The following is a 12779-nucleotide window of genomic DNA, read 5'->3' as shown; positions in this document are numbered from 1 at the left end:
GTATTACGTGATTTTGTTTTCAGATTGTTGGAGATAAAGTTACTTCATTATTAATATATATGCACTGTGCATATCCATGAATATTGAATGTATACGTGTGTGTAAACCTGCTGGAAGTGTTAATAGTTAAGATAAACTAAGTCCATTATCGCGATGAGTGACTATTTCTATGACCCTATTTGCAATAAACCCAGATTCAATGATATGAGAATATTGCTAGGTTTCAAAATAATTGAACAAGGCCAGACGAATCCCCACAAAGGCATCATTTACAAAGTACTTTGCTTGTCTAAAATATTTATTCCCGCAGAAGGAAATGGAAAAAGAGTTCATATGGTTACACAGCTATCCTCTGAGCGTAAAATTGTTTTATCGTGTTAAGTTTATTTCCTAGACATCTTCCGTTGGGGTATTGCAGGAAAATACTGGCTGTGCAGCCAGTTCCTTTGTGTGGATCGTTCCTATTTATTCACTGGGAAGTCAATCATGTTTTGTTCAGGCTTGTTTTGTTTTTCTGCTGAGCAAACACTTAAGCAACGCTTTTCTTGGAAAAACTTATTTGCATATAGAATGTGCACCATTCGAAGTCGGCACCACACAGATAGTTGAGATTCTTTGCTTTCGCTCCTATGTACCATGGGAAGTAGTGGAATTCTTCCTGAAAACACCGGCGTTGCTCATTAGGACTGCAGTATATTCTTCATGCTTAAGGACTCCATCAGTAGTTACAGATATTTTTACTTTGTCTTGTATTGAAAGCCTGGATAGATTTTTACTATTAAATGCTCACAGCGTAATGCTTCCAAGCAATCTACAGACAAAGAATTACTCCCGGCAATTATCCACTGAATAAATCTGAATAATGAATACGTTCACAAAAGTCACTATCTATTTGTGAACAATTAGCTGAAAGAAATAGAGGTGACACTCATCAGCTGAATAATTCATTTATGAATTCTTTGTCCAGCTTTGCTTCTGACATATGTTGCATGAAATGAGATCAAAGCTTAGATGAAAAATTACTTTAAAAAGAAGGGCAATGTTAAAGGAAATTTTTCCAGCTTCCACAGCAGAAATTATCCCACTGTTGTAACTATTATTTATTACCAGTGATTTCAGAGGCCAGTAAAGTTATTTTCCTGGAATCTTTCACTTCATGCATTAAGCTGTGTTTTATTCCTAATGTGTATCCAATTTTAGGTTGTTAGACTGCAATCAAAAGCACTTAGTAGGAATGGATCTGTCCCTGTTATGAGATTTGAACTGACATCTTTATCCACTGGAACTTGAGTGCCCAGGTAACTCCTAATTATTCAAGCATTTGCTACCATTACTATCAATGTAATTAACACGTTGTGGGATAAAAGTGAGACTGGCACTATGAAATGATCATTCCTAGCATTTGGACAGCATTCTTTCATGAAAACATTTATAAGCTGTCGAATTATTTTTCAATCAAATGAACAGAAAAATTGTTTACATTTAAGGGGAATCTCCAGAACTGAAAGGAAATGGTTTCTGGCATCAAAAATGATAAATGTTGTCTCCATATGTCTATTTCTTGAATACAACAAACCCCCTCGACTTTTCTGCAGGGTTTTTTAAAAGAAAATACCAAAAAGGTTCTGATCAATTTTTAGAAAAAATGTGAGACCTTTCTTTCAATAAAACTAGATTCAGTGACAGAGACAGGAACAAGGTTTTTCATTCAGGTCTAAAAGCTCACGAGCTCACTGCCGCTCTCTGCAGGAATAAGAGGCTGCACAAGACCTTTTTGTGTACCTTGCTGGATGACACTTGTAAAAATAAATAAGACAATTCACATGGAGAAGTCAAAGCTAGATGAAGACTAGAGTTTGACCTCCTTCTTCTCACCTCCATCAGTTTTGCTGGCCAAAGTAGGCAGGTAAATTCCTTCTTATATTAATTAGTAGCAAGTGGACAACAATAGGAGGAAGGAGGAACCAGAGGAGAAGCTAGGGACCACTGTTTGAAAGGCTTTGTCACCTTTCCGTCTAGGATCTACTATGAACACAATTTTGAAGCATTACTTCTCCCAACAAAAGCTCAGCTTAGATATCCCAAAATAACTGCTGTGAAACACTTGCAGGACACACCAGAGAGGGGATTTTGAGAGCGTTTCACAAGGCCTGCAGCTGCGAGCCGGTTGCAGCATGAGGAAAAGCCCTCCATCACCCCAATGTACAGGCAAGAGAAGGTAAGATGACTCTTTCAGGCGGCTTTTAGATATGGTGCATTCAGTGAAGAGCTCCAGGCCATCAATATGTGTCCTTCTCCATGTTGCTTCTGCTTTCGCTGCTGGAAAGGGAAGGGCTTGAGGACAACAGCCCTTGCAAGCCACGAGGGCAGTGAGGCTCAAAGGGAGCTGCTGGCCCCACTTCAGCCGTGGATGCCTCCCCTTTTGTGCCGGCCCAGTTTTCTCTGGGGGAGGTTCCTGACCCTTTGCATCTACTCACTCACTTCCCCAGTCCCCAAGAAGAAGGTTAAAACAGCGAAGCCCACAGAGCTGCTGTGCCCTCTGGTTCCTAGAGGCAATGTAAGCATCTTGCAACCCTCGCTCCCCTGGGTTGGTGCAAAATGAGCACCAGTTTGAGCATGCCGTGGGAGAATCCATCCAACCACCTGGAAAATGACACAGAACGGGAGTACTTTAGACATGCCACAGCAAATAAATACCTCCAGGAAAAGAACAACAAAAAAAGATCAAGCTTGTGCTTGTAGAGACAGTAAACCACCGTATTTCAGCAGTCATGGCAGATATTTCTGACTGGAAATTGTATATTTGATGGTCACCAGCCTTCAGCATTTGACAAAGGGCTGTTAAAGCCTCTTGAACAGTAAATCACCTCTCTTCCTATCAATAATCTTATTATAATATCTGTAGAAGTGGCTAATGTTAAACCCCACTTTATTACTATAATAATGGATCTAATTTGTAAAACATATAAAGTGAGGCCATAACTGTACTGGAGAGAGATATATGTGATCCCACTATATCTATGTAATTTTCTGATGGCTTTACCCACATATTTTGAATGGAAGAAGGATTGAAAGCAATCCCACTTGCAGAATTTTTGAGATTGGGAAAGTTTTCTGGAAAGGAGATCAACATGGTCATGGAAACACAGCAGTCATGATAAAAAGAACAGCCTCAACTCCATGTTTATGCGTATAAATACATGGGTGTTTATCTGTGATTTGCTCTATTCAGCCCCTTTCCAGTTGCCAGGAAAGCCATGCTTCCCAGCTGCACAATCAGTATTATCACTATGTGCTATTTTTGGCTACCGACTGCATTTCAAGTAACGTCATCCTTCCCAAGCCAACGCTGGTATGAAGGGCGGAAACTCTTCTTTCCACTCCTCTGCCATTTGCTGCCGGTCCCATCTGCCCGGGGCACTGCCTGCTCAGTCCTCGCTGCAGAGGGATCTCCAGACACTCTCCCCTGGTCCTTCCCATTTTCTTGAGCAAGTGGCTTTCCAACCGAAGCTTCGTGTGGGAGGCTTCATGTTGGCATCCAGAGTACATGTCCCAAATATGTCCAGCCCCACCTTCTGATCCTAGTGCAGAGGAGCTGCCGGTAAGTAATCTCTTGATGAGTGATAGAGTCCTTGTGTCCAAAACCCAAAGCTTTTCACAAATGGGTTGTTCTTAAGGGCATTTAATTTCCTCACTAGCATTTTGGTAGGTTTCCAACTCTTGTCACAGTATGTTAACACCGGGTTTCTGTCTGAGGGAAAAATGCGTCATTTTTTTCTGACGCTGTGTAGCTTTGATTTCCACAGGTTGTTAAAGCCTAGTAAATGTTGTAAATGCCATTTCCTTTTTAAGGTTGCCTTTGGCGAGGTGCTACCCAACCAGCTAGCTGTTTACTGTTTTTCTCTTCTGATGTGTTGCAACTGTTAGGTGTTTGGAAGAGCTCATACTGACAAGACCCGCACTTGGACTTAAAAATCTCTTCAAATATAAGGTTCAGTTTCCTTGGCAGTGCCATGGGAGAAGTCCTTCTAGCTAAAGCTAGAACCACTGTCAGTGTGAGCTGGGCATCTTCTGCTGTGTCTCCCTAAACCTGTTTCACTTTACAAGAGTAATTAAATATTCATCATGCCAGAAAGAGTGTGTGTGCGTGTGTGGCTATAGCAGAGCGATTAGGGTACTCACCTGGTAGAAGAGAGACCAAGTTCCCAGTGACTGCTCCGATGAATATTTAAGTATTTCATATTAAGTATTCATTGGAGCAAGGGTAGGAGCAGACTTCTCCCACCCCCAAGTGAGCATCCAAACGCCAGGCTGTAAAGTCATTCTTTCGTTCTTTCTTTCTTTAGCTCAATGAATATTTAATTATTCAAGGCCAAACAAGACGGCTTCAGTGGCAGAGTCTGAGATTCCCTGCTCCCGCGTGCGCACCATAGATCTGATGATGAGGGCATGCAAATAAGAGATGTGGGTTTATATTCCCTTGGTCTTAGAAAGAAGTTGAATCCAGGTTTCCCATACCCTGGATGGGTCTTCTAGCTTCTGAGCTGTTGAATGAAAAACACAGAGCTCCAACACACACTGTCCCTGGTCATGAGACAGAGGGGGTATGGATGCTTCTGTGACGCCAAGCTCAGAGAAATCATCTTTATCAGTGATAAATAAAGCCGAAATCTGGTTTATAAATTGCTCAGGAGAAGGTATCAAGGCTGAAGATGTTCCTCACTCCGTGGCAGTTCCTGCTGGCTATGTCATATGCTTTTCTGAGATTATCCAGAGTGTGATGCATAGGGAAAGTCCTCTGTACCCCAGGGTCTCACACCCCCAGACTGTAGGTAATGGGACTTAATCCTGCTTCTGCAGCCCAAGGAGTGTGTGTGTGAAATGGTGAGTGTGGGGAAAGCATCTGAAGAGAAAAGGTGTAGGGCAAGGGTATTTGAGCCTAAAAATGGGCAAAAGTAGTGGGCACTGAGGAGCAGAAAGATTAAAGCAGGAAGAAAAACATGGAGGAAGAAGTCGGCAATCACTGAGTGAGAAAATGACACGCAAGGGAAAAAAAAAGAGCAGGGACAGTGACCAAAAGGACCAAACAAACCATCTAAGAAATAATACCCTTTACCCAGCAGAGGAAGTAAAGGAAGGGGAGGAAAGGAGTAGAGACTTTGATCTTACAGTACAAATAAAAAGTGGAGAATCTCTGTCACCCACTTAGGTCTTTGAAAAGTTGAAAATTTGCCATGTGCTCTCCACTTTCAGAGGACAGTAGGTGTCTCTGAACCAAAATGCTTTGGATTCATTCTTGTGGGTTGACTGTGTGAGCATTCCTACACAGAGGGATGTATTACTATTATTGCAGCTCTGTTTCTTGTCATTTGGCTGAATCTACAGCAGTCTGATTCTGTTATCAAAGACTGAATATGGCTTCCAAGCAAAAAAAAGAGCAGCAACATAATGGTGATATTAAAGTGCAAACAAATTACTTTCTTGTACCTAACAGAATAGTGTCCAAACCCAAGACTGCTGCATAGTCTCAGTTGTTGAAATAGCAACGCTGCATTCAGAACAGAGCTGCTTAGCTCAGAAGACCATTTCAAAGGTGTTCTCAATGATATGGTTCATATATTTCATATTACATTTATGTCCCTCTACCCCAGGGCAGTTGAGCAGCCACCTTCAATAACTGTTCGCTCCAATTTAGAGAAATCCTTTCTGAACACTTTTCTGTCTCTTACTCTAGCCAGCCTTTTTCCTGAGAAGACAGCTTTAGAGTACCGAAGATCTATGACAATGAAGGAATATCCACATTGTCTTGCTATAAATATTACAGTGGTCTGACTATAAATGTCAAAACAGATGTGTTTCATATCATATCCTTCGGGGGACATGGTAACATAGCCACAAAAGCTCAAAGCTTCACCCAGATGTATTACTCCAGTTTGAATGGCCATGTGTTTTGTGTTTTGATCAACTCTTTAGACAGATGACAGTAGCTATCCTCCTTCAATACTGAGGAAAAGGCCACCTGTGGACCAAGCTGTGGGGGAAAAAAGGAAAGCAGAGAGAAGGGTTCGGTTTCGTGAGCCAGAAGAAGTCATTGAACATGGTACGCTCAAGCTATTAAGCCTTTGGCATGACCTTTCTAGCTTTTAACATTCACCCTGTCTGTCCACATTAGCTTCCCCCTCTGATAATGTTATGTGTGATTTTGAGCTCAGCACGGAGCAGAGGACAGACAATTTTTGCTCTGTGCCCTGCAGAACTGTATCTGGTCCATTTGCCTGCCTGCCCTGGGAGAAGACAGGCTCCTGCATCACATCAGAGCAGCCTCAGGGCTGTTCTCGTGGTGAACTCCTGAGTCAGCCCCCACAGCCACCGTGGGTTTGGCTGAGCCCCAGGTCTACCCCAGAACAATGCTTCTACTCATAGAAAAGGATCTCAACCCACATTTAAACACACTTATGTCATTCTGGGTAACTAGGACGTAATGGCAGGGAGGGAGCCAGCCCTTTCATGTTTCTGAGCAGCATGCACGCCGTGGGATATAACAGTAAAGGTCTGAGCCTGGCTGGCCCACTGGGGTTAAAAGCAGCCGGGATGTAACCATTTCTGCCAACGGGGGCACCCAGGGAATGATACAGCTAGCATAACCTCCGGTCTTTCATTCACGAGCCAGAGTAACAGTTTGCAGGTAGGTCAGCTGGGAGTGACCTTCGGGAGAGGTCTAGCGTAAGGATCCAGTTTGCACTTATGCACGTGCTATATACAATTCATAAACAAATAAGAACCGTTGCTTCATTCTGACCTTTACAAACTGACACAACTAAGAAAAATTGTATTTATTGTTAGGGAACTAAAACTGAGTGGTTTTGATACATCAGTCAGTAAAAACACAGGTGACAGAATGGTAATTTCGATGTCGGCCACCTGCTTGGGCTGGTACTCAGCTTCTAAAAACAAAGCCTGGCAGCCACTACTGTGTTTGTACACAGACCTTGCATTGGTTTTGCAACATGTTGTTTCTGTTGCCTCCTAACGCATGAGTGAAAAGCTGTTTCTTGATAAGGTTGTTGACACAGCCTGGGCTTTCCCATCAAAACTGAACTCCTGGGAAGACTCAGTGAGTCAGCCCTAAATTCTCCAAAGGTCATCGGGCTGCTCAAGAGTAGGATTTTGATGAGATGTAACACCTCCTTCAGCTCCCTGCCAGAGTCCGTGCCCCCACAACAGCAGTGGTAATCCTGCAGTCAGTCCAGCGCAGGAGACCTGGTTCATCCTGCACCCGCTCTGAATTCAGCACATCCACGCTTGAGCGCTGGGGAGCTGCAAAGACAGAGAAGGCTCTGACTCTTTTCCATGAAGACATGAGAAATGTCCCAACCCATAATTAGTATTCTGTGTTGCAAACAGCCTGTGATTTAGACGATTTGTTGTTTGTCCATGCAATGTTATGAATTGGTTGGTTGGTATATGAATAGAGGTTGGTAAGACGAAGGTTGCTGGCACCACTGAAATTTTTCCATTCTCTGGATTTTTCATCCTGGATTGTATCTGGGTCCCAGCTGCCAAGCAGAGGCAGGTCCAGGATATTGTTGGATGAAAGTTGCATCTGGCAGTGGGCTTTGCTTTCTTAACTTTCATTCTTCTCTCAGTCTGCTGGTCTATCTCCTCTCCATTCTAGAAATGATGTGGAACAAGGAGGTCTTTTTTGCAAGAGCTGACTCCTGACCTCCCTGCAACAGCAGCAATCTCTGTCTCTGAAAGCCCCCAAACAATAATTTTTTCTGACTTTTCTTGAAGTGCACCTACATCAGCATGTTTGCATGGTTTGGGTAGATCCTAATCTGGCGTAAATCTGTACAGACAAAAGCGGTGTGAGAGGTAGCCCAGTGTCTATAAGGCAACAGGCAATTTCAGAGACACCGCTTGGTGCTTGCTTTCTTGTTCATCTGCTGCAACAAGGACTTTCCAGGCGTGTAAGAACATTTTCCTTCTGTTTTCTAGCCATTTCCTGCTATGACTACGCAGTGGGTAAGTCAAAGTTTCACATTATAACTGTGAGCCACCCATGGCACTAACCTGAGTTTGCTTTGTGGCTGCTGGGATGCACTGAGCAAATATATCCTCCCTATGCAAAGCGTTTCATACTGTCAGTGGTTGTTGCTTTTTCTTCTCAGCGTGAAAAGTACGAGGTGTTGACGAGGTCTGGTGCAGTATTTTAAACAAGACATCTAGTAAGACAAATAGTGGAAACAAAAATGAAATCCCTGAAGCTATTTTTAATTTAAATATAATTAATATATTTTATGGCAGTAGAATAGGTACAGGATTTTCACTAAGATATGCAGGGAAAGCACCCCAAGAGAAACAATAGTTCTCCCTGCTGACTTTTGTATGTGGGGAAGAGACAATTCATTTATATGCTGGCAGCAGGGTAGAAATAATAAAAATAATCTGTTTTTTTTTTCTTTTTTTGTTTGCAAGGATGTTTGAGGCCAGCCAGCCTCACAGACCCTGAAGCAAATGTGTGTATCTGTGATGTTCTTATGATGGTGATCATTTCTAGAGGCCCTGGCCAACATCCAGCCCCTGCTGTATGCCATGCAGTAAGGGGAGAGATGTACATATATACCTGTCTGTATACACACACACACAGAGCCATAGTCTTGGGAGGCCAAAAGGAAGCAAATATCCCCACACCCCTAGCTGTTGCCGTTGCCGAGGAAGAGGGGTTGTACACTCCTGCCAATGGCAATATCAGCTAAGGCAGTTATTGGGCTAGGAACAAGGTACCATAGGCAGGAAAGGGCCAGGTGGAAAAGGAAAGGCCAAATATCCCTCAAAAGACAGTGGATATGTGTGTCCAAGGCAGGAACCGAACCAAAATCTCCGGTATCCCAATCCAGTGCTTTTCTCAAATGAGCTGCCCTTTTTTTAGGTTGGGCACATGGCTGGGGCTGAGTGTGCTTGTTCCAACAAACAAGTCGACTAACAAATTTAAGAATTAATTTTCTATTTGTAATCTAGAAAAGAGCAAACTTACATTTAAACACATAATTGCAGTGATGTGCAGAAGCTGTTGTGATCATAGCTCAGCATAGCTTTTGTGGGTGGGATTATTCTTCCATGTTATTTTTTTTCTGTTCCTGGACCGAACGTACTCCCTAATTGAGAGGAGATAAGAAAAAGCCAAGTTTGCATTTGAGATCATCCAGAAATTTCACACGGAAAGTAACTTTCGCAAGATTGCAAAAGCTTATAAGCACTTCACAGGAAAGGGCTGATGTGAAAAGCTGTTTGGCTTTCACAGAAAAGTTTCACTATTACCAGGTACGCTCGTCAGCCAGGCTCCGTGCTTGGAAAGGCAGGTAGTCACCCAGTCGAGAACTGTATGTTATGGTCTGGGAGGTCACACAAGGGAAACACCAACTTCCAGATCGCAAATTTCTGCAAAAGCAGAAAGTGGGGAGTAATTCCTTGGCTAAACACCTTCATATAAACCGGTCATAGAATAATGCCAAATAAACAAATTTATAAAAGTTGAAGTTTGATCATGGATAATTTGCAAACAGAAAGAAGGGCTAAATTCAAATGAATAAATTATTTGCTGCAAATAATTCATTCAGATCTATTATGGGACATATTGATTTGGTTTCTGGTTAGCTATAAAATAACTGCCTATTAACATTTTACCTTTTCCCCACACACTTTTTGATACATTATTATGTGTTTCTTGCTCGGTTTTACGACTTTTACCTTCCTCTCTGTACGTCTGTATGACAGTTTAATTGACTGCTGTGTATTCCAGGGCTCGTAGCAGAAGCTAATTTAAATATGTTACAGATAATATTGGCCCTTTACCCATAATAATACACACCACATTTTTATCTCCTTATTGATTATGTGCATGTGGGAGGAAAATAGCTGCACACTACGGGTTTTTATGCAGGCATGAATTTGACTTTATACCGCATGTTTAATACTCAAAGTGCTTTATAAAAGAATACTGTTTGTGCAGTGGCCATGCAGTCAGACAGAGCAGCCACATCTGAACCAAACTGGATCCCCGAGGCCCGTGGATGGATACACACACGCAAGAGCTGAGGCACGGATGTCAGCGAGCTAAATGTAGCCCGTTGATTTCCACATGTGTACTGTGCCTGGCCTATGGCACTTTCAACATCCTTGAACTATATTTCAAAGGCAAAACAAAAGTTTACAGTGTCCTCCTGCTTAAGAGCAAGTGTTGAGGATGTTCCAGTGTAATTAGCACACCTAGCACTCAGAGAGAGATTAAACGTGCCAGAGCTTTCTAAATCTGCCTCTCGGTTAATGGAGCCACGTCTCAGTTCTTACTGTAATTAGCAGGACCCCCAAACAAACTGAGTTACCAGTGAAAAGGACAGAAATCTAGATCTTCTCTCTTTATGGAATATTCGTGAGCGTTAAGTAATTAGACGAGGTAGCTTAATATTGTCCTAGTATTCAACCTAACATTTAACTTAAAGGCATAAAAAAATAATTGCTGGAGGGAAATTTGAGATCATGCATTAGCTATGGTAATCCTGTTCTTATTGTATATAATTAAACTCTTTAAATGCTCCATTAGATGAGATCTTTTATACTCACCACCCTCCATCGGGAGGTGTGACTCACTATCGCTTAACTCATGCCTACGGAAGTACTCACAACCAGAGCCCTGTGTACCCCGCTGTTCCCAGAAAAGTGGGACAAAGGCATCAGCAGGGAGTCAAATTTGGGAAGTGTTTCAAGATGACACTAAAATAACGCTGCTTTCTTTTTTCTCCTCATCACCGTTCAGAAGATGACAGGTCATCATCTGGATTGCCTGTGCTCCTGTGGCTCGCATTTTGTGCTGTGCTGATCCTCGCTGTGAGTCTCTGCTACACCAGCATGAAGCAAGATGTCAAAGTCCTGGAGGAATTTCAATCCCGACTTGTTATCTTCTGTCTTCAGATTAGACACGTTGCTCAGAAATGCTGGACTTGGTTTATGAGGCAGTAGCAATGGCCTCTGGCCTGGCAGACGTCTCGGAGCACTGATAACCAGCATGCGGCAGTGCAAAGCTCCCAGTCTACGCCAGCCACACGCAGGGAACACATGAGCACCCACCTCGAAGAGCAAGAAAACCACCCTTGTTGTGCACTGTCCAGCAGCCACTTGTCCTCCTTTCTTTTTGCTTTTTTGTTGGGTTTTTTTTCACATTAATGGGTGGTCACATTAGCGCCCTGAGGCCCCACCAAACTCATGCTCCATCATCCTGAATAGCAAATCTGAATTTTGTGCCCCAAAGAGCTTAAAAACTGATGAAATGAGAAGCAGAAGTGAGAGAGAAATATGCCGATCGGTACAGGCAGCAGCAAGCTCTGAATAAAAGTCTCCTGAGTCTCAGGTCAAGACTTTAAATATCAAACCATCTTTCTCCTCAAGTCTCCTAAGAGCTATTCTGTAAAAGTTAAAATAAAGCTGAGCTATTGCACAAACACTGCTCTGGTGGCCAAAGGCTTGGCAAGCTGCTATATTTATACATCTGAAATGATTATTAGTAAAATCTTCGCAAATGGCTTTCTTGTTTCCCTTCATCCATTTTTTTCCTCCATGGGCAAAAGCTGTTTCTTAATGTTTCACTTGACTCCCAGGTGTGGAAAAATCCATGAAAACTCATTTAAACGGTAAACATTTTATTTGCCTAACATAATAAATAGCAGCATTGAATCCCAGGTTAATTATCAAATCAGTATTTTTACTCCTCTGGGTTTGATTCAGTCCATAAACTCCATGAGCTGAGCTTACAGGATTTATGATAGTGTTTGTATTCAGCCAGCAGTTACGCATTTATGCCCGGGTGTTCAAGGCCTTGTACAATGGTAATACGACCTGTTTATGAAGGTGTGGGAGGCAAAGCCCCTTTATCCCTCCATTGTCCCACCATAGTATGCACCTCTCTGAAGGGAATCCTTTTAATGGAGATTGTACAATAAATGTGAAATGGTGCTCTTGGTGTCTGAGAGAAGTCAGTGCAAGCTCATGAGCTTCATCTATGTTTTCTTCCTAGACAGAACCGGCACAATTGGCATTTTAGGACTTAGGTTGTTGTCAAATAGCACCTGATGTGTGCTTGGGTTTATTTGGTATGATAAGATTTACATCAGAACAAGAGCCGAAGAAAAGGAAAAACTAAAAAAAAAAGATAACACTGCAGAGATGGAAGAGATGCCTGCAAGATCTGAGCTCGAATTCCCCTGCCTCTGCAACCCATCAAAAATTAAAATCAGCGCTTTATTTTTAATTGATTTGTTTAAAAAAAAGAGGGCCATAACTCTCTGCCCGAACAACCTTCTTTCAAGCAGCCCAAGGACTTTAACCAGGCAGAGGATAAACAGAAACACGTTATGCAGCCTTCTCTCAAGAGGACAGTGGGCAGCAACTCAATTGAGAACAAGTCCAAAAAATCGCAGTCAGAGACAGAGAGACGTGACTTTGGTGGCTATTCTCATGCTCCTCCTAAGATGTCGAAGGCCAGAGCAATTGTGTTCGACAGGCTGCCGGTCTGGGAAGCAGAGGTTGCTGCAGGGGGAGTGTTGAGCTCAGGGGCTCTTCGTGCAAATCGCTCGCGTACCCCAGCCCAGAGGGTAACTTTCACCACTGCCTCCCTTCCCTCTACCCCGTCTCAGCCCTGCTATTTAGGTAATAAAGCAGAAAGGTTTTAAACCTGCGCGATGGTGACTCTGATGAAAAGGTTTGGATTGGAACATGCAATTGCA

General features: G+C 42.7%; 1 protein-coding gene across 1 annotated transcript; it reads left to right on the top strand.

The window, feature by feature from the left end:
- Positions 1-3348: 3348 nt before the first annotated feature.
- Positions 3349-12016, top strand: C4H14orf180 (chromosome 4 C14orf180 homolog). The gene is made up of 4 exons (XM_074583846.1): positions 3349-3601; positions 5974-6100; positions 7999-8025; positions 10817-12016. The coding sequence occupies exons 1-4, from the start codon at positions 3548-3550 to the stop codon at positions 11017-11019; spliced, it is 411 nt and encodes a 136-aa protein (XP_074439947.1). The 5' UTR covers positions 3349-3547; the 3' UTR covers positions 11020-12016.
- The last annotated feature ends 763 nt before the right edge of the window (positions 12017-12779 follow it).

The sequence above is a fragment of the Larus michahellis genome, chromosome 4 (assembly GCF_964199755.1).
Source record: "Larus michahellis chromosome 4, bLarMic1.1, whole genome shotgun sequence".
Classification (NCBI taxonomy): domain Eukaryota; kingdom Metazoa; phylum Chordata; class Aves; order Charadriiformes; family Laridae; genus Larus; species Larus michahellis.
Note: the sequence above shows the minus strand (reverse complement) of the source record. Positions and strands in the feature narration are given on the sequence as shown.

Bases quoted from the DNA above. Each gene is read 5' to 3' on its own strand.
- C4H14orf180 (XM_074583846.1), top strand. From the start codon at position 3,548: ATGTCCCAAATATGTCCAGCCCCACCTTCTGATCCTAGTGCAGAGGAG. The intron at 3,602-5,973 runs GTAAGTAATCTC...TCAACTCTTTAG, and splicing joins CTAGTGCAGAGGAGCTGCCG to ACAGATGACAGTAGCTATCC. The intron at 6,101-7,998 runs GTACGCTCAAGC...TCTGTTTTCTAG, and splicing joins AGAAGAAGTCATTGAACATG to CCATTTCCTGCTATGACTAC.